This window comes from Chionomys nivalis, chromosome 18 (assembly GCF_950005125.1).
Source record: "Chionomys nivalis chromosome 18, mChiNiv1.1, whole genome shotgun sequence".
NCBI classification, from domain to species: Eukaryota; Metazoa; Chordata; class Mammalia; order Rodentia; family Cricetidae; genus Chionomys; species Chionomys nivalis.
The window spans coordinates 18,884,796-18,906,157 of NC_080103.1; the positions used below are offsets into that span (position 1 = coordinate 18,884,796).

At 39.4% G+C, this 21,362-nt stretch overlaps 1 protein-coding gene and 1 pseudogene across 2 annotated transcripts in view; both read right to left on the bottom strand.

Moving 5' to 3' along the window:
* Positions 1–21,362, bottom strand: part of Lrig2 (leucine rich repeats and immunoglobulin like domains 2) — a 53,486-nt gene that overhangs the window by 14,571 nt on the left and 17,553 nt on the right. For both annotated transcript variants that reach the window (XM_057793361.1, XM_057793360.1), the window contains exons 4-12: positions 21,191–21,325; positions 19,152–19,295; positions 18,899–19,042; positions 18,085–18,228; positions 17,735–17,878; positions 12,499–12,579; positions 10,876–10,947; positions 10,527–10,595; positions 1,817–1,980 (exon numbers count right to left, since the gene is read on the bottom strand). In XM_057793361.1, the coding sequence (XP_057649344.1) occupies positions 1,817–1,980; positions 10,527–10,595; positions 10,876–10,947; positions 12,499–12,579; positions 17,735–17,878; positions 18,085–18,228; positions 18,899–19,042; positions 19,152–19,295; positions 21,191–21,325 (1,097 nt within the window). The remainder of the gene's footprint in view (positions 1–1,816; positions 1,981–10,526; positions 10,596–10,875; positions 10,948–12,498; positions 12,580–17,734; positions 17,879–18,084; positions 18,229–18,898; positions 19,043–19,151; positions 19,296–21,190; positions 21,326–21,362) is intronic.
* On the bottom strand, positions 19,452–19,550 carry LOC130890268 (small nucleolar RNA U13; annotated as a pseudogene).

Sequence of the window (21,362 nt, forward strand, 5' to 3'; positions counted from 1 at the left end):
TCAGCATCCAGTACTCTTTCTACCATCCCTCAGGACTCTTAGATGCTTACTATCCATTTCTATAGATACATATAGATACATTACTATACATCATTACCAATGAGTGGGGATAGATGTGGAGAAAACCCTTATGTAAGAATTTCAAGGTAAATTCTAATTCTACCATACCATGTATGTACACACAATATGATATTTATGTTCCATATATAATGATACATATACAAAATGTTTATGATAACCATTATCATTTCTGTATAATACAGAAAATGGGAACAGAAACTTACTTTTTCAAGGAAACTACTAATAAATACATGACTTGAAAGTACTTTGTACATAGCTTTGACATTAAATAGTGAAGAATTCAAACAGGATAAATGCACAAGTGAAAACTAGTTTAGGACTGGTGAGTGCACTATGGACTCATAAATAACAACATTATGGATTCAGAGAAGCTGCTACAGAAATCCTGAACCAGTATCTTTACTATGTAACATTCCATCGCGCCTTCAAAGGTGTAAGTGGAATAGTATAAAACATATGGTATGAGGCAGACCGGTGGCACACACCACTAATCTCAGCCCTTGTGAAGCAGAGGCAGGCAGGTGTCTGAGTTCCAGGCCAAGCTAGTCTGGTCTGCATAGTGAATTCGAGACCAGACAAAGGTACACAGTGAAACCCTGTCTCAAAAACATATAGCATGCCTTACATTTAAAACTAAGTAAAATTCAAAGTATGACAGTGTAAGCAGAATTCAATACACTGTAAAGAAGATTTAATTATTAAAAAAAAAAACTTTCCAAATTGAGAAAAAATAAAAATTTATTCTTGAAATCATAAATGTTATATTCAGGACATACTGTCTGAACATACTGTCTATGACTGTCTCTACTGTCTCAAAGATTGCTGTCACTTTGAGCACTAAGAAATTGCATAAAGGGGCTCGAGAGCAGTTAACAAGAGCAGTTAAGAACACCAAGTATTCTTGCAAAGGACCTAGGTTCAGCTTCCAGCACATCAGAGCTAACAACCTTCTGCAACTCCAGTTCTGGAGGATGTGATGTCCTCTTATGACCTCCTAGGCACTGCACACACATAGTGCACAGACATGCACGCAGGCAAAACACCTACATACATAAAATATTGATGAATTAAAAAAAAAGAAAGAAAAGAAATTGCATTTGGGCAGGGAAATGTCTCAGTGGGTAAGAGTTTCAGGCCTAATGGCGTGATCCCTGAACACTCCCAGTGGAAGGAGAGAACTGACTATCCCAAGTTGTCTGTCCTTTTACCAAAAACTGCATCCAAAAAATGAAATTGGTGATTATAAACACATACTGTTATACACTTAAAATTATAACAGTGCTGATGGCCACATAAGCTAATGCATTTTCAAAATTTGTCTTGGTGGTTCTTTTCAAAATCTACTAAAAGTCTTCTCGTGGAAAAAAAATACATAATGATTCAGAAGTCTTACTTCTAAAGTTAATAATTAAAAATCCTGAAGTCTTATCCTCAAGTTAACAATTCCTCTCAAATAAAGCCAATGAGAAGGGAGCACTGAGAGGGTCCTTGCATTATAAAGACAAACAAGAACAGTGAGGAAAACAACCATTTATAAAACACTAAGTCAAAGAACACAAAATATATCCTGTGTTTGCAAAGGACAGAGAGCAACACCACAAGGACATAAGATGGGCTGTCGAAAGCCATCTGGGGTGGGTTTTTGTTTGTTTGTTTGTTTTGTTTTTGTTCATCTCCTTTATTTTGTTGTTACAATAGTTAAGAGAAATTTAAACTTGAAAACAGAAATACAAACCACAAACAAAATCACTCAGGTCCACATTCAGGATACTTTGCCCTGCTAACCACTCAGGATGCGCACAGCTGACATTCACAGAATGGTGAAAGTTGTTATCCACCAGCCACTGAAGCAGCCACTTCAAATGACAATCGCAGAGCAAACTGTTTGTGTTCAGAACACTGCAGAAAGAAAACAAGGAAAAGAACCTTTCATTTTAGCTTTACTCTAGTTTTTCCAGTATAACTTTGCTACACATTTATGTATTTGCTTGTCAAAAAAGTTCACCTAATTGTAAGAAAACAAACAGTTAGCCTTAATTACATGTCAGTGTTATGAAACATATCAAAAAAGACTGAAGGACAAGAGAATAATTTTAGATTAAAGACAAGAAAAGAGTCATTTCATGCATGCATGTTTGTTATGAGACAAGAGTTACCCAGGCTGGCCTCGAACTTAGAATCTCAGAAATACGCAATGACACCTACCGACACATGATTCTTGTTTGGGGGTAGGAGTTCTAAACAGGGAGGGATATACATGTGTATATATTATAATGCATGTGTATATACTTCTGTGTGTTTGGTTTGTTTGCTGGAAATGGGGACTCATATATTCCAGGATGGCTTTGAGTTCACTGTACACAGGGATTGACCTTTAACTTCCAGTCCTTATGCCTCCACCTCCCAAATGCTAGGATTTACGGCTGTGCAACACCACATCTGGCTTAACTGGGAACTAAACCTAGAGCTTCTTAGGCATGCTAGGAAAGCACTTTACCAACTAAGCTGCATCTCCAGCCAGGGTGATATTTCTGATATTGGAAAAATTTGAAGATAAGCAATCTTCTAGATATAATTTTATAAATGTTAATTTCATTGAGTATGAAAATGACATTGTAGCTATGTAAAAAATGTCTCTGGTTTTAGGAAATACATGCCAAGCTATTCAGAAATAAAGTATCATAACATCTATAATTTTTTTATTTTAATGTGTGTTGAATGTTTTTCCTGCATGTATATGTACTATGTGTATATGCCTGGTGTCTGAGGACATTTGAAGAGAGTATCAGATCCCCTGGAACTGGAGAAACAGAGGGTTGTGAACATGAAATGTGGGTGCTGAGAACCAAACCTGAATTCCCTGCAAAACCACTAAGTGTTCTTCACAGCCAAGCCAACTTTCCAGTCCCTCGATATCTTTACAACTTTTAGATGGTCTGAAAACAAGACTTTTATATGTACAATGTCTACATAAAAACTATATATGTGCAGAGATGCAAAGGTGAAGGTGAGAAAAGAATAAGGGGAATTGGCTAAGTCTGTCAGAAGGTGAATAACTAGTATATTCAGGTGAAAGGGGTGTGGATAGTCATGTACCGGGCTTATGTTCCTGACGTTTAAATTCTTGAAACATTGTGGGCAAGGCTAGTCACAGATTTTGAAGCACTGAAAGAGCTCTATGTGGGAAGCATATTGCTATTTTCAAATTATTTCATCAAGATTGAAAGCACTTTAGCCCCTCTGGCAATATACTTCAACTCAGAGTAAGAGCCACTTTTAAAAAATGTTGTCTAAGCCGGGCGGTGGTGGCGCACGCCTTTAATCCCAGCACTTGGGAGGCAGAGGCAGGCGGATCTCTGTGAGTTCGAGACCAGCCTGGTCTACAGAGCTAGTTCCAGGACAGGCTCCAAAGCCACAGAGAAACCCTGTCTCGAAAAACCAAAAAAAAAAAAAAAAAAAAATGTTGTCTATAAAACAGATCCCTTTGAGGAATCAGTGTTTTTCTCTCCGTGATCCCTCAGCAGAGAAAGCAAACAATTTGGGGAACACTACAACTCATTCTTTGTGCATGATTTAAATGCTCTATTAACTTGGTGGGAAGGGGGATCATGCCACAGTACATGTATGGAGGGTCACTCCTTCCACTGATCCAGGAATCCAACTCAGGTCATCAGCCTGGGAGCCTAGAAACTGTTTTTACTTCTTTAAACCATCTACCCAGCCCTTAAAATATTTTTAAGTCTGCACTTATTAAAATTTCTATGCTTTTTGGCATTCCTCCTCACGCTTTGTGATGCTCATGAGAGAGTTACATATAAATTAAAAGATACTTTTTGCTAATATTTTATTATATAATATTCACACACTTCACTGTGTGTGTGTGTGTGTGTGTACGTGTGTACACTGTTAGGCTCTTGTAGGCAGAGTAGGTGTGCAAGGGGTAGAAGAAAACCGTACTTGAATTGAGGTTGTCCTCATGCCTCAGCTTCCTAACTGGTAGGATTATAGGCCTGAGTCACTACCCTTGCCTGATAAAGGTTTTCTTTTCTTCTTTTAAAGGGAGACAGGTAATATAACCACGTAAGCATTGTCTGCCCTATTTTTTAGACACAGAAATCAAGACCTAGCAGATTTACAGTGTGGTGCCTAGAGTAGGTAGTAGATTAGGATCTGAAGATGGAGCTGTCCCAGCTTTGTAGGACTAAAAAGGTAACAGCCCCAACCCTCTCCCAGCTCTCCTAGATATGAGTAGCCCAAAAATACACTGCCCGTGTCCTCACTGCCATTAAAAAGAAAACCTCAGGAGATTCTCTAAGGGCAAGAAATATAAGCCCCTGGACCTGTGACCCAAGGAAATGAGAGCTATGTGCCATCTACCAAGTACAAAGAGAAGCTGAAGACCAAGAAGTAGCAGTAGAAGGAGCTGCACCCACTGCACAAGTATGCAGTCAAGATCTGACGTGGTCAAGGCAATAAAGTGCAAGACTAGCAAAAAAAAAAAAAAAGATTATCACTAGATGGTATAAGACCTTAATATATTTAATGGGGGGCACATTTCTATAAAAATAAAAACAAGGTTCAGTGGCTAAAACAAACTGTAAACTCAAGTTTCTAAATCCAGAAAAGAGTAGCATGGTGGCACACACCTTCACGTGGGAGGCAGAGGCAGGCAGATCTTTGAGTTCAAGGCCAGCCTAGTCTACAGAGTGAATTCCAGGACAGCCAGGGCTACACAGAGAAACCCTGTCTCAACAAACAAAAACAACAACAAAAGATTAACTACAAAGATTCTTAGATGTTGGTCTTAAAGTATCTTCAGAGTTAGGATGAGTCTTGGCAACTATCAGATTTCCCCAGTTTCCACCCAGCAACATACAGGAAGGTAGGCTATACAAGACTGATTATGATTACAGCATCTCTCCTGCTACAACTAACAACTTTGGGGAAAGGCTGTTTTATTATGTACCAAGTCAGGACGCTGAAGAATAGATGGAAACATTATCTCAGAAAGCTGGCAGGAGGTATGAGAGCAAACTAGAGGACCGAGAACTCAGTACAGACTGACAAATCTACACTACAGAAACCACAAAGGGCACAACAATTCTCTCTCTACAACCACTTCTTCTCCTTTACTCTTGTTTAAAAATAAAGCCAGTTCTCATCAGCTTTGGCTCATTATTTACAGTGAAGTGAGAATAGTGTTTGACCACGGTGGCCTTTTTAAATTAGCTTTGCTGGAACTTTTCAAAGCTTCTCAGTAGGTTAGGAAGCCAAGTCAGGAACTGGCCCCAGACATAACCTCCAGGATTTACCTTCGGATAGTTCTTCTGTCCTAAAGGCTCCCAAAATACTCAGAAGTTTGTGGGACAGACAGAACATTCTTACTTATAAGGAAAAACGTTTAAGTTTTTCCAGGAGCTTTATAAACATTGGTGTCTTAAGGTCAACCTGAGTTCCTTAAAACTCTCTAGTCATACCTGACTTTATGTCACTCAAATATGAAATACTAGTCAAACTCTCCAATTGTGTACTGTTAAATGGGAATACGATCCAACTCACTTTACATAACAACTATATTGTCATGAAAATAATGATACCCATGAAGTTTCTGAATTCTAGAGAGCTCTATAGATAGAGGAAAGCAATCATATCCCCCCCTAAAGATATAGTTTGCCAAGTTGTTCCAAGTCATAGAAAGCTTAAGAAAAAACAGAAATGAGTTCCTTAAATCTGGAAAGAGAACAGTAAAGAACCAGCAACTTGACTGGTTCAGTCATCATCATCATCATCATCATCATCATCATCATCATCATCATCATCATCATATTATTATTATTATTATTATTATTACTATTGATGAATGGTTTTACTAAGTAGTCCTGACTGACCTAGAATTCACAATGTAGGGCTGGAGAGATGGCTCAGAAGTTAAGAGCACTGACTGCTCTTCTAGAGGTCCTGAGTTCAATTCCCAGCAACCACATGGTGGCTCACAACTATCTGTGACATCTGGTGCCCTCTTCTGGCCTGCAAGCATACATGGAAGGGATGCTGTATACATAATAAATAAATAAATCTTTAAAAAAAAATTCACTAGGTAGTCCGGGCTGTCCTGGAACTCAGAGATCCAACTGTCTCCCCCTCTTTAGTGTTGGGATTGAAGACAAGCGCCATTAAGCTCAAGCCCCATAATTAATTTTTATTTTATTTTTTTTAAATATTTATTTATTTATTATGTATACAATGTTCTGTCTGTGTTGTATGCCTGCAGGCCAGAAGAGGGCACCAGATCTCATTACAGATGGTTGTGAGCCACCATGTGGTTGCTGGGAATTGAACTCAGGACCTCTGGAAGAGCAGGCAATGCTCTTAACCGCTGAGCCAACTCTCCAGCCCCATAATTAATTTTTAAAGTGTTTTATTTGTGTGTGTGTGTGTGTGTGTGTTTGGGTATTTTGTCTACATATATGTCTATGTACCAAATGCATGCATGGTACCCTCAGAGGTCAGAAAAGGGCATGGGATTCCCTAGGACTAGAGTTACAGACAGCTGTCAACTACCATATGGGCGCTGGAAAATGAAGCAGGGTCCTCTGGAAGAGCCATCTCTCCAGCCCCCATAATTAATTCTTGCTTTAACTTTGGATAATAATTTCATAACTCCACTAATTCCTTCATCAGAATTCTACAAGTTCTGAGAGCAATGGTATAAGTACCAATATGGTTATCATAAGTTATCAGAAACCTGTACTTGTCTAATCTTCTCCATGAACCTTTGTTTGCCATCACAGATGATTATATTTTACTCTGATGTGTTCCTGAAAGTTTCTGCAAACAATATAATACAAAAATGCTTCAGCTTCAAAGAGGTTCATGGGAAAATATGGTTAAGAGCTGTTTTATTATGCAGTTATTCCTGTGGCAAACAAAATTTCAAAATTATGATTGCTAACACTATAGCAGATAGCAAGAACTATAAACAAATTTCTAAGAACTTGAAAAAACTCCCAAAATATTTTAACCAACAGAATGTTTAGTATCACTTAATTGACATTTTCCAGGTAACATACCACATAAATTAGTTTAATGCTTCCCTTTTCATAAGGCAAAGAAGATAAAGATTTTTCAGGAAGAGTTGGGTGTTATAACATGCTACTTGGAAGGCTGATGCAAGAGGGTCACTTAAATCCAGGAATTCAAAGCCAGCCAGGTCAACACAATGAGACTATGTTGGTTTGAATAGCTATGACCCCCATAAACTCATGTGTTTAAATGACAGTTCATAGGGAGTGGCACTATTAGGAAGTGTGGCCTTGTTGGAGTAAATGTGGCCTTGCTGAAAGAAGTGTCACTGTAGAGGCAGGCTTTGAAGTCTTATATGCTCAAACTAGTGTGACAGTCTCCTTGTGCGGCCTGTGGATCATGATGTAGAACTCTCAGCTCCTTCTCCAGCACCATGTCTGCCGGCATGGTACAAAGTCCTGCCATGATGATAATACACTGAATCTTTGAAACTGTAAGCCAGCCCCAATTAAATGTTTTCCTTTATAAGAGATGCCATGCCATGGTGTCTCTTTACAGTAACAGAAAACATAAGACAGAGGCCCCATATAAAAAGGGCTCAGGCAGGGCAGTTTTGGTACATGTCTTTAATCCCAGCACTTGGGAAGCAGAGGCAAGGAGATCTCTGCGAGCTCGAGGCCAGACTGGTCTACAAAGCAAGTTGTGGGACGGCTAAAGAGTGAAAGCCTGTTTCAAAAAACAAACAAACAAATGAACAAATAGGGCTCAGAGCATAAGAGGCTTACTCTTGCTCATTCTTGCTGTTTTGAGTGCATGCCCACACTCTCTGCCATCTGAGGATGAGGGGAAAGAAGCCATCTGCAAGCCAGGAAGAGAACTGATACAGTGGCATAATCTTCTGGTGTCTTGGTTTTAGACTTCCCAGCCTCCATAACTGAAATAAACTTCTCTACGCCAAAAGGGGCAAGGGAGGTTCAGGTGACTGTCATGATGACTAAGTAGATAAAGATAGTTGCCATGAAAGCCTGGTGAACTGAGTTTGATACCTGAACCCATATATAAAGGTAGAAGAAGGCAAGAATCTACAAAGTTGTCTCAGACCTCTACACATATGCTACAGCATAAAAGCCTCTCCCCAGCCTACAAATCAAGTATACAACATACAAAAATTTTTTATAAAGTCATAAAGGCTAGGGATAGATCAGTGCTAGAGCACCTGCTTGGCTCTGGGTTTGAATCTAGCACTACAAAAGAAAAAAAATTTCAAAGTGTTAGCTAAGTGATCCCAAAGTGAACCTGAAGTCAGAAAGTAGACTTTTATATAAAATTTATCTTGAGACATTTGTCAAAAATAAGGCAAGGTTTGAACATTAGACTACACAAGATCACATTAAACTAAAACAATCCCTACCTATTTAGCCTAGGGGATCAGGTACCCTCACAGAGACACATATGTAGGCAAAACACCAACGTACATAAAATAAAAATAAACCAATTGTCTATAAAGAGAGAGAGAACATGATCCAATCGAGTATACAGTGGATGAAGAACAAATGTCTCTTTAAACCATTATTTCACTGTATCTCCACATGATCTAGGGAACCACTACCTCCCATCCTGACAACAACATTGAGTCTCCAGCTAAGCAATTTGTCTACTATGACAAGTTATAAGGACTGGAGTAAATCTCAATCTATGGTAAGAACCAGTTTTTACATTTTCCAACCTATTACAAATCAGTACTTTAAATTTGTTTAAATTTTTATCTACCATATATGTGTGCACAGATGTTGTGTGGGGGTTAGCATACACATATGCCACATTCTTTTGGGGGGCATAGTAGACAACGACAGGGTCTCTCTACATAATCCTGACTGTTCTGGAACACACTATGTAGAATGGACTGATGTGAAATTCATAGGGACCCTGCCTGCTTCTGCCTCTCCAGTGCTGCGATTAAAGGTGTGTGCTATCATGTCTAGCAACATGTCACGCACTTGTGTGGAAGTCAGAGGACAACTTGTAGGAGTCAGGTCTTCCATTATGTGGGTCCTGAGATCAAACTCAAGATTGAAGGCTTAAAGGCAGGCACCATTATCCATTGGACCATGTCACTGTCCCAAAACTAAGTCCTTTATAAATTACTACAAACTACAAAGATGTCATAATTATATCAAATTGTTGTACAAATTCCTACAAGCTTTCTCTTCATTTTTATCACTGACTTGAACTGATTCTATTGTATGACCTTTGAGTAGCCGCTAGTCAAAGCGTTTAAAATACTGATTTTCCAACACCACAGTTTAAATTAATAACAATTCCCTTAACTCAGAAAAAAATCTCTAAACTAATAAAACCAATTTTAGGGGCTGGAGAGATGACTTAGCAGTTAAGAACTCTTACTGTGCCAGGCGGTGGTAGTGCACACCTTTAATCCCAGCACTCGGCAGGGTGGATCTCTGTGAGTTTGGAGCCAGCCTGGTCTACAGAGTAAGTTCCAGGACAGCAGGACTGACTTCCTTGAACTCATACATGCATGTATGTGGTGCACTTGCACATAAAATCATTTTTAAGGCAATTTTTAAAAAATACACGAAGATGCTGAAGAAATGGCTCAGTGGCTAAAAGCACTGCTCTTTCAGAACCTGAGTTCAGTTCCCAGCACCCACAAGGTGGCTCACAACTGTCTGTAACATCAATTCTAGATGATCTGACACCTTCTTCTGGACTCCATTGGCACCAGAAGCGTACATGGTACACAGATATACATGTAGGCAAAACACTACACATTTAAAATTTTACTTTAAAAATATGTTTCAGAAAAAAGTATAAAACACTATCTTTTTCTACTGTAATATTTTAAATTGTAGTTTAAATACATTAAAACTAATAACTCAAAATCGTAGAGCAACTTCACAAAGTAAAAGAACAAAATCCACTGCTACCCACCTTAACCAACCACAAGGTAAGAACTGGAGACACGTTTCTGATAGTTCAGAAAGTAAAGTACACATTCGAGCCCAGGAGTGGTGCTAAGGATTCCTACTTGTGAGCACAGGCAGCACACACGCGGGCATGCTCAGTGCCGGGTATCTTTAAATGACACCACCACTAAAACAACTCGATATCAGCACTTCTAGAGCTCCTGCCTGAATCACATGCTTCTGAAAACATCTGAGTCACCGTCTTTCTTTACAGACAATGAAGAGCTACAGAGATGGCTCAGTGATTAAGAACATTGTCTGCTCTACCTGAAGACCCAGGTTCAGTTCCTAGCACCGACATGGCGGTTCACAATCATCTGTAACTCCAGTTCCAGAGGATCTAATGACCTCTCCTGGCCTCTGTCTCCACCAAGCACACAAATGGTATACTTTACATACAAAAAGCACTAATAATTAAAAGAGAAAAAAATTACTTACAGTTCCTTTAAGTGAGTCTGAGAAAAAGCATTTTCTTGAACAGACATTATAGCATTGTTGTTCAAATCTCTGAAATCAAGAGAAATGCAAAATCAGTAGCCATCTCTATAGTGAAGCTACATAAATGCTTTATTGTTCATGTACACCTCCCAGGGACAGCAAAAGTTGTTTTGTTTTGAGGCAATCTCAGTATGTTACCCTGTCTGGCTTTAAACTTGCTATGTAGACCAGGCTGACCTCAAACTCAGGAAAATTTGCCTGCCTCTGTCTCCTGAGGACTGAGATTAAAGGCAGGCACCACACCCAGCACAGAGATTCCGCAGTGAGTAAATACATATGAAATACTTACAAATACTCAAGGGATTCAAGACCAATGAATGCTTTCTGAGTAATTGATTTAATCTGGTTTCCTTGCAAGATTCTGAAATAAAATAAAATTAAATTAATTAAATATTTATCTATACAAAGTATACTAAGCTAAAAGTTTATAGTGTGGCTTAGTAACACATTTTTAAATTACTTTTAATTATGTGTCTGTGTGTAGATGGTGGGGTAGAGGTATGTTCATGTGAGTGCTGTGCCTATGGAGGCCAGAAGAGGACATCAGACCCCTTCAAGTGGAAGTTACAGGTGGTTACGAGCCACCCACTATAGGTGCTGAGAACCAAACTCGGGTCCTCTGAAAGAATAGAAAACATTCCTAACCTCTGAGCCATCTCTTTAGCCCCTTTAATGGCTTTATTGAGACATATCTGAGAGAAAAAACTATACACACTGAATTGGGGCTTAATGAAAGCAAGCATTTATTTTAAAGGAAGTTATGAACTTACTAATTAATGCAAAGCGCAACATGAAAACTCTCGACATTTCAGAGCTCCTCTGAACAGTCATCCTAACCACTAAACTGCTGATAATTTGCCATTGCTACATGAGGTTAAATTCCCCATTTCTCTCCTTAATAAAAGATGGTCAGATTAAAGACATTCAGACAAGTATAAATATTTGGAGAAAACCTTCTCAAAAAGATGTAAAATGCTTCATAGAAGAATATTTTCTCCTATTATTAGACATATTCCCCACATATCTCATGATTAAACATACTACCACTCAACTACACTTTCTGAAAGCATTTATTTCTCTTACTTGAATGGAAAACTCTATTCTGTAACTTATTCAAATCCTGCATGATTTAGAATGCAAACCTGTCACTATAGAAATCAATATGGCGGTTCCTCCAAAAACTGAAAACAGAACTACCTTGGCCTAACTAAGCTACTGGTAAATATATACCTGAAGGACTCTGAGTCAATATGCCACAGCCTAGGTGTCAACTGAAACATGGATGGATGAAGGAAAGGTAGCACATATATACAACACAATTTTATGCAGCCATAAAGAAAAATGGAAGTTTCGGAATTTGTAGAAAAATGGATACAACAAACGTTTTCTCTCATATGCAGAGGCTAGACTTAAAATTATATACATGTGTGTAATAAATGTGTTTGTAGGTCATAAAACTGAAAAAGGTATCACAAGAGGGGAGGAAGAGATCTTAAGGAGGGTGGGAAATACAGCATGGCACATAAGTCCTAAGAAAGCAGAAGGAACTACCTGGATATAAAAACAAAATCACCCAAGCAGGGAGGAAGTGGGAAGAGGACAGTAGGGGAGGGGAATGAATGAGAAAAGGAATAATAAAACATATGGATGGATGAACATTCTATGATAAAACATATCTCTTAAAATGCTAACCTGAAACTAAGAAATAAAAAAGTACATTTCCATAGGAATACTTTATAAATAAAAAGTGCCTAAACAATAACAAACTATTTGACAAACAAACAAAGCTCCTTCCTTTAGGAGATGACAGGAAGGCTCAGGCTTTCTAGCCATATAAAAAACACATTATCCAATAACATTTATAATTGCTCCTTGAAAAGACCTTATATACACAAACACCACAGATACATACAATTTAGTGAGACTTTTGAGTCCAGCAAAGGCTTCACTAGCATCTTCTATGGCCCATGAAATTTCATTGTTTCTCAAATCTCTGAAAGTGTCAAGGAGAAAAAAGTTGTTAATCAATATGACTACCATAAACTAGGCAAGATCATGGTATGGCAGCATAAAAAGATACATGCTAATTTTGACCCTTGTTTTAACAATTATTACAATGAAAACTCAGTCCTATTTTTTAAAGGATTATTTTTTTTTTAAATATTTATTTATTTATTATGTATACAATATTCTGTCTGTGTGTATGCCCGAAGGCCAGAAGAGGGCGCCAGACCTCTTTACAGATGGTTGTGAGCCACCATGTGGTTGCTGGGAATTGAACTCAGGACCTTTGGAAGAGCAGGCAATGCTCTTAACCACTGAGCCATCTCTCCAGCCCTTAAAGGATTATTTTTGATAAACACAGAAGAATTAATAAATTAAGCAGGCGTGGTAGCACACGCCTTTAGTCCAGCACTCAGGAAGCAGGCGGGAGGATCTCTGTGAGTTCAAGGCAGCCTGACCTACATAGTGAGTTACGGGATAGCCAGAACTTCATAGACAAACGCTGTCTCAAAAATAAAAACAAACAAACAAATAAGCAAGCAAGCCAAGCAACTTGCTAAGGTTACTAATCTTTCTAGTTAACCATATCTAATTGTACTAGCCTATTAAAAATTGTAGACAGGATCCTACATAAAGAAGGATTTCAAGATAAAGAAGATAGATAACAGCTTACAAATGTAATTTTAGATTAATGGGATTTCTGGGTGTTTCAAGCCTTCCTCTGGGCCCTTACCCTTAAAATAGATCAAAAAGTAATACCAACACAAAGCTTCACAGCTCAAGAGCAATCCAACATTCCCCTTGGAAATCAAAAAATGGTATGCCCATGTGCTAGAGTAGTCACTGTTTTTTCTTGAAAACTACAGTCTTTTAAAATCCACTATTCCATTCTCAGAGGAAGTACAATTGTATATATCATGTGCTGATAAAATATCAGTTATATTAAAAATATTTAATCACAAAAAAATTAATCAGTTTGCTTCCTAAAACCATCTTACACTAAACTAAGACACAAGCTTTATGATTTATAAGATTATATAAAGAGGCTTCTTCTTTTTTTTTACAGACAGGAGATAGGGTTTCTCTGTGTCACAGCCCTAGCTGTCCTGGAACTAGCTCTTGTAGATGAGGTTGGCCTCGAACTCACAGAGATCTACCACCCGAATGCTGAGATTAAAGGTGTGCGCCATAACCGCTCATCTGAGAGGTTTCTTCTAACTTAGCCCTCTTCAAGCAAAACGCTAACACAGCTCATAATTAGTAAGGTATGGTGGCACATACCTTTAATTTCAGCACTCCAGAGGCAGAACTCTCTGAGTTTAAGGCCAGTTTGGTCTACATATACAGGTATGTGTTTTTGTATGTGTGTATGTGTGTGTAGGTTTGAATGAGAAATGGCCCCCTTAGGCTCCTACATTGAATGCTTGATCCTCAGTTAGTAGAACTATTTGGGAAGGATTGGGGGTGTGGCTTTGTTTGAGGAGGTATCACTGGGAATGGACTTTAAAATTTCAAAACCAGGTCAGGTCCAGTCTCGCTCACTTTATCTCCATTTTGTAGATCAGATGTAAGCTCTCCATTACTGCTCCAGTGCCCTGCCTGCCTGCCTGCCGTTACATGTTCCCCACCATGATAGTTATGAACTTACCCTCTGGAACGGTAAGAAAGTCCCCCAATTAAATGCTTCCTTTTATAAGTTGCCTTGGTCATAGTGTTTCTTCCCTTTTTTAAAAGATTTTATTTATTATTATGTATATAGTGTTCTGCCTGCATGCCAGAAGAAGGCACCAGATTCCATTATAGATGGTTGTGAGCCACCATGTAGTTGCTGGGAATTGAACTCATGACCTCTAGGAGGGTACACAGTGCTCTTAACCTCTGAGCCAGCACTCCAGCGGGGTCATAGTGTTTCAACACAGCAGTAGAACTAAGACAGAAGTCGGTATCAAGAACTGGGGTACTGGTGTGACAGGCCTGACCATACTGTTATTTAAAGAAATATGGTAGACTTGGGACTTTGGATGAACAAAGCAGTTGAATGCTATAGTAGGGCTTAACTGGGCCACCCTAATAGGAGCATGGAAGACTGAAGTGCTAAGAGCAATGTGTCCTATGAAGACCCAGTTCAGAAGGTTTCAGAGGAGAAGAATATTAGAGACCATTCTTGTGATGTGTTGGCAAAGAATGTGGCTGCTTTCTGCCCTTTGTCCAAAAAAATCTGTCAAAGACTAAATTGAAAAGGTTTGGACAAATGTCACTGGTAGAGACTTCAAAGCAGCCTAGCACTGGCTGTGCTATGTGGTTATCAGTGATTACTATCACACAGATCTACAATGAAAAGGAGCCAATAATGCAAAAAGAAATAGAAAATAAAATATACAGTTGGGGTGGGGAGTACACTGGAGTGTATGTAACACTGGAGCCAAGCAAGCCCACAGAGATGAGAAGTTTAAAGAAAGGTCTGATGTTAAATGGAATAAAAGGAATGGTACCTCAGGGCAAAAACCAACTCAGCTAATCCTACAACATATAAAAAGGAAAGTCTATGTGGCAAAGGAAATCACCAAGTCAAAGCTTATGCGAATGTAAGTCATGGAGGAGACCATGTTTTAGCCCACGCAGTGGAACTTCACACTCTGGCCACACTGCTCTGGTTTGATCAAGGATACAGGAAAGGAATTGTAGCATATTCCTCAGCAATGAGGGAAAGTCACTTAGGCAAGGTGTGTGGCAGGGGAGTCCCTTCATGGTGGCCCAAACAGGCATTTCATGAAGCTATTAAGGTGAAACCTGGGTAATTACACTAGAGATCCCAAGACGATGGCAATGCCAGAACTATGGACACCTGTCAAGAGCTATTGACAGGTGTAGAACCAGCCAGAGAAATGTGCTGCAGTCAACAAAGCTGGAAAAGTGGGATATAAAAAACCATCTACACTGGGCCTAGAGATACAGAATTTGGAATTTGCCCTGCTGGTTTTTCGGTCCTGCTTTGGTCTAGTGTTTCCTATGCCCCCTTTTCTCTCTTTTGGAGCGGTAATGTACATTCTGTACGACTGTATATTGGAAATATTTGATTTTTGATTTTACAGGGAATTATAATTAGAAGACTGCCTTGAGTCTCAAAAGAGACTGGACTTTTTAAATAGGGTTGAGATAATGAAAGACTATGAGGACGTCTGAAGTTGAACTAAATACATTTTTCATCATGATACTGCTAACAACTATATAGGGCCAGGGAGTGAAATGTGGTGGTTTGAATGAGGACAGCCCCCATAGGTTCATATGTTTGAATGATGGATCTCCAGTTAGAACTGTTTGAGAAGGATTGGGTTATATATGTCCCTGCTGGAGGAAGTGTGTCCTTACTGGAAGGGGTGTGTGGCTTTGTTAAAGGAGGTATGTCACCAGGGTTTTTGGTCTTGAGGTTTCAAAAGCCCACACAGACCCAGTCTTTCTGTCTTCTGTCTGGGGATCAAGATATAAGCTCTCAGCCACTGCTCCGGTGCCATGCCTGCCTATTGCCACACTTCCTGCCATGATGTTCATGAACTAACCCTCTGTAACTGCAAGAAAAGCCTTAATTAAATGTTTTCCTTTATAAGAGTTGCCTTGGTCATAGTGTCTCTTCACAGCAATAGAACTAAGTAACTAAGTATAATAGTAACTAGACAGTGTGCATCATAAATATGAGAGTATTTTCTCATACTTTTTATGTCTCCTTCTCATTGGTGGTTAGGTCCCAAAATTTGGAGCCTATTTCTTTCCTGAAACTATTTATTAATTTTGAATGTAATAATCACCAAGTATTCTAATCAAGAGCCATTAAGAATTTAAATTATGAGAAAGGGGCCCCTAAGAAGGGACAACTGACATTCTTAGGGGGAAGGGATAGAACCCAGGAGATATAAAAGTAGGAAGAGGAAAAACAAAGTAGAAGTGTTTACATGGGAAAGGAAGCAGGGGAGCAGGGGAGGGTGAGGAGAAGAGGGAGAGGAAAGGGTGAGAAAGAGTCAATTAAATCTGTGGATACAGTTTTAGCTAAACACACCAAGGCTGAGAGTCTCATGGAAAAGGGAGTGTAAATGCAAGGGCAGGAAGAAGGGGTGGAATGCTGTGGAATATTGTCCTCCAGGCATGACACAGCAGAACAATCTTAAACTCTCAGAAGCGGTGCTCACCTACATAAAATGAGGCCCATCCTGGAGAAAAGCAGCTGTCAGAAGGGCTATCACTGTCCCATACCTCACCCACACACCCAACCCTTGGTCTCCTGAGCAGGTTCTGCTTTTCCCCATCTTCTTCTACAGTGCCTGGTAGGTAAGTGCTTCTCAAGAACACAAACCTCTTGTAAGACTTGCCCTGTACTCTGGTATTACACATGTGCTACTAGTGCAATAAAGTGAAGGTTGGCTGCCCAGATACATAATTTATCTAAGAAAATAAATTTCATAAAGAAAAAAGGATGAGGTCTCACAGACACTGTTACCTGAGCCAGATTCCTATAAGCAATGAAATTCATCAATGGTCCTGCTCCACTGAACAAGGTCAATAATCAATCGACAGCAGCAGCAGCACATGGACGCGCACTTCACACACACACACCATTTAGCCAAGCATGATAGTACATGCCTAGAATCCCTGTACCTGGAAGGCAGCGCTAAGAGCTCAAGTCTAACCTAAGCTACACACTGAGATGACGTTAGTTTCTTTTAAGCAAAGCATGAAGATGTAGCTCAGCAGTAAAGTGCTGACCTAGCATGCTCAAGTTTTACACCGTAGCACTGCCCCCAAAGACCCAAAAATCACACACATGCAAAAAGACATGCAGCAAACTACCACAGTGAGCAGACTGTTACCACTGTCCACCTGCATCCTTCCAGACAAGGCTGGAGTTCTGGTACACTACCCACCAAGAGAACAAGCAATGATTGCATTCTAACACTGCCAACTGGCATGGAAAGGCTTTGATGTTATAAGATTAACTCAGAATTAAAGTGTAAACTGCAGTAAAATTTATTTATGGGATAGAGAACAAAAGAAGCACAAAATACTAGCATATATCCATTTTCATACTGATTATTTTCATTCATTTGCTTAGTTTCAATCTAAAACAGATTTTAAAAAACAAAACAAAAACTTACAGTGTTTGAAGATTGGAAAGAAACCTAAATACACCATCAGCAATATGAGTGACTCTATTGTCGCCTAAATTCAATCTCTCCAGTAAACTCAAACCCACAAAGGCAGATTCATCAAGGCGGGTCAGTTGGTTATTAGACAAATCCCTAAAAAATAAAAAACATTGAATGTCAAAAATTATTGTATTTAGCCCAATCTACAAATTTTACTCCATTGACATGCTAAGTTTAGGGTTTCTAACAAAGACCGAGGAAAATAGGGATGCTAGCTCTCATGACTACCATGAGCTAAGTAATTTACTCCAATCTGCTCTAGTCTCACACCCTCCCATGAAACACCACTCAACACTTACAGTTCAGATAGTCTCTGGCAGAACTCCCATGCGTCGGGGCTGATTCTTTCAATAGCATTCTGGCTCATATACAGTTGCTGTAACATTCGCAAGCCATACAGCCACCCCTTGCTCACTCCTGTAAGGTTATTATGTTCCAGTTCTCTGTACAATATAGAGAGAAGTAAATAACTCAAAACAAGACGTTCAATACCAAGATTTTAAATCTCCCTTAAATGCTTTGACAGACAGACACCTTTGCTGAACTCTAGTGATCCAAGAAACTTAAGATCTAGCCCTAAAGGGACTAAGTATCTATAAAACAAACACAACAAGTGGTATTGGATTTCTGATTCAGATAAATTCTGGTGAGTCAAAACAATGTAATTTATATTGAAAAACTTAACAAAATTACCAGTTAAATAAAAAAAAAAAAAAAAAACTTAAAAGTCTCTATGAAAGCATGTGTGAGGGGAGGAGGAAGGGGAAGAAAGTGAAGGTTTTAGCATGTTACCTCACATCAGAAAAACCATGGATCTCTGTTACCTAAGCAACTACACTAGCTATTTACACTAGCTATTAAAAGCCCAGCAAGCCGGGCGGTGGTGGCGCATGCCTTTAATCCCAGCACTCGGGAGGCAGAGGCAGGCGGATCTCTGGGAGTTCGAGGCCAGCCTGGTCTATAAGAGCTAGTTCCAGGACAGGCTCCAAAACCACAGAGAAACCCTGTCTCAAAAAACCAAAATAATAATAATAATAAATAAATAAATAAATAAATAAATAAAATAAAAGCCCAGCAAGAGTCCTCCCAACTCTCCCCTATCCCAGTACTTACAACTCTTCCATATTATTCAAGCCAAAAAATGCTCCATCTTTGAGTATGCTAATTCCATTTCGCTGCATTTTCAATGAGCGTAAAGAATCAAGACCTTGGAAGGTGAGGCCTTCTACAGTCTTAATCCTGTTTCTTTTCAGCTCCCTTAAACAGAATATTTCACAGTTAGAAAACTGTTACTAACAGTAATTTAAACAGAAAAACAGCTGTAGAGGAAAACTTGTCTCTTACAATCCATACTTTTGATACTCACAAGAATTGGAGATGAGGCAGCTTGAAGACTTTAGGTGGAATCATGCTAATTCGGTTACGATTTAATTTTACCACTAATAAAGACCCCGATAAGTTGTCAAAGCAACCGGCCTCCAAGGTGGTTATCCTATTATTACTCAAATTCCTAAAATGACAAGGTAGCAGCAAAAGAAAAGAAACAGTGATAACTAACCAAAGTCTGTAACTCTGGTTCCAATTCCATCACTTAACTATATACATTTTGTCAAATCATTAACTGCTATCCCCACAGCCCCCCAAATTATGCTTTTTTTTTTTTTAATGTCAGAAAAAAGTCATGTGCCAAGGTTGTAACAAAGTCATGGGGGACACACACCATGCAAAGGCATGAACACCCAAGCATCGTGCTTTTTGTGTGTATTCATGTGTATATGTTGTCCAGGTGAATGTGTATAATGTGGGGGTGGGGGGTTAGAGGCAAGAGCAGTATTGGGGGAAGAGAGGACTACCTCTACCATTCTCTGACTTTAATACCTCAAGACAGGGTCTTTCCTGAAACCAGAAGCTCAGTCACTCATGGAACCAGGAGTCCATCATTCTGGCTAGACAGGCTGGCTGGCCATCAAACTCTCACTACCCCCAATGCTGGAGTTATAGACACACACAGCCATGTCCCTATTTTCATATGAGTGTTTGGGATTTGAACTCAGGACCTTGTGTTTGCAGAACCAAGCATCTGTACCCACTGAGCAATTTCCTCAGCCCCTAACTAGTATTTTAGGCACAAATCACTTAATTGCTTTCTCCCTACATCTACAAAATTAATTCTGTTAGGGCTGAAGGTACAGCTCAGAGATGGGAGTGCATATGGCAAGGTCCTGGGGGTTTGAGCCCTGATATTGAAAAACATGGGGAAGGTGGGACATGGTGGTACATACCCTTAATCCCAGCACTTATAAGACAGAGGCAGATGGGTCTCTATGAGTTTGAAGCCAGCCCGGTCTACCTGATAAGTCCCAGGCCAGCCAGAAAAACATTGTGAAACCCTGTCTCAAAACAAATGATGAAAAAGTAAAGGTCTACTTCATTTAGGGTGTTACAAGGTCGTATGAATGAGTATGCTTTAGAAACTGGCATGCAAGCTAACTAACATCTCTATTACACAGGATAAACTACTATTTAGCAAACAATAACAAAGCATTCCTAGTTTACTTTTTACAAAACTGCTGATTAGGGCTGGAGGTGACTCATGGGACAGCAACTGCCTAGTGTGACAAGATACTGATTTGATTCCCAGTACCAAAAAGAAAAACTCTCAAACTAAATCTTGTGCTGACAAGATGGCCTAGCAAATAAAAACACTTGCCAAACAAGCCTAACAACCTGAGTTCCATCCCCGGAACACACATAAAGATGGAAGAAAAAACTGAGCACTATTAGCGCACACCTTTAATCCCAGCACTAGGGAGGCAGAGGCAGGGGGATCTCTTCAGTTCAAGACCAGACTGGTCTACAGAGCCAGTTCCAGGACAGCAGGGATACACAGAGAAACCCTGTCTCAAAAAACCAAAAGAAAGAAAAAAAAGCAAGCGAAGGAAGAAGGAAGGCAGGAGTGACGGCGGGCGGGCGGGAGGGAGGGAGGAGAGAGACAGATAGAGGTGGAAGACAGAAAACAATTGCACAAAGTTGTCCTCTGACCTTCACACTCACATCACCCCATGTACTATAACAAATCAATGTTACAAATCTCAAACTTTGCTCTCAATGCCTAGTAATATTTTTTCTGGCAACAGAGTACTCTTTCTTTTCAGGTGAAGTAGAAGAATAAGTAACTCCAAAAGCCCAAAACTAAGCTTATTTTACACATGAATAACAAAATTAAATAAACAGCAGACATTTGAGGAAATGTGGTTAACCAATGAATTACAGAAATGCACTTTAAAGAGAATCCAGAAAGCAGGCAGTACACCAGTTACTGCCCAGCCAACTGTTCCCTTGCAGTTTACTCAATAAATTATCCTTCCAATCAATTCAGTAAATCTAGGTCTCTATTTTACTTACAGGTATTTCAGCGACATTTGAGGAAATGAAGACGTCTTAATTTCTGTTATTATATTGGAACTGAGGTCTAAACTCTCGAGAGCAGAGTAAAGCTGAAGTGCTTCTGCATTTATTTCTGGTATTAAATTATGGACTCTATAAAACAAGGATTACACTGAAGTTATTGCCAATG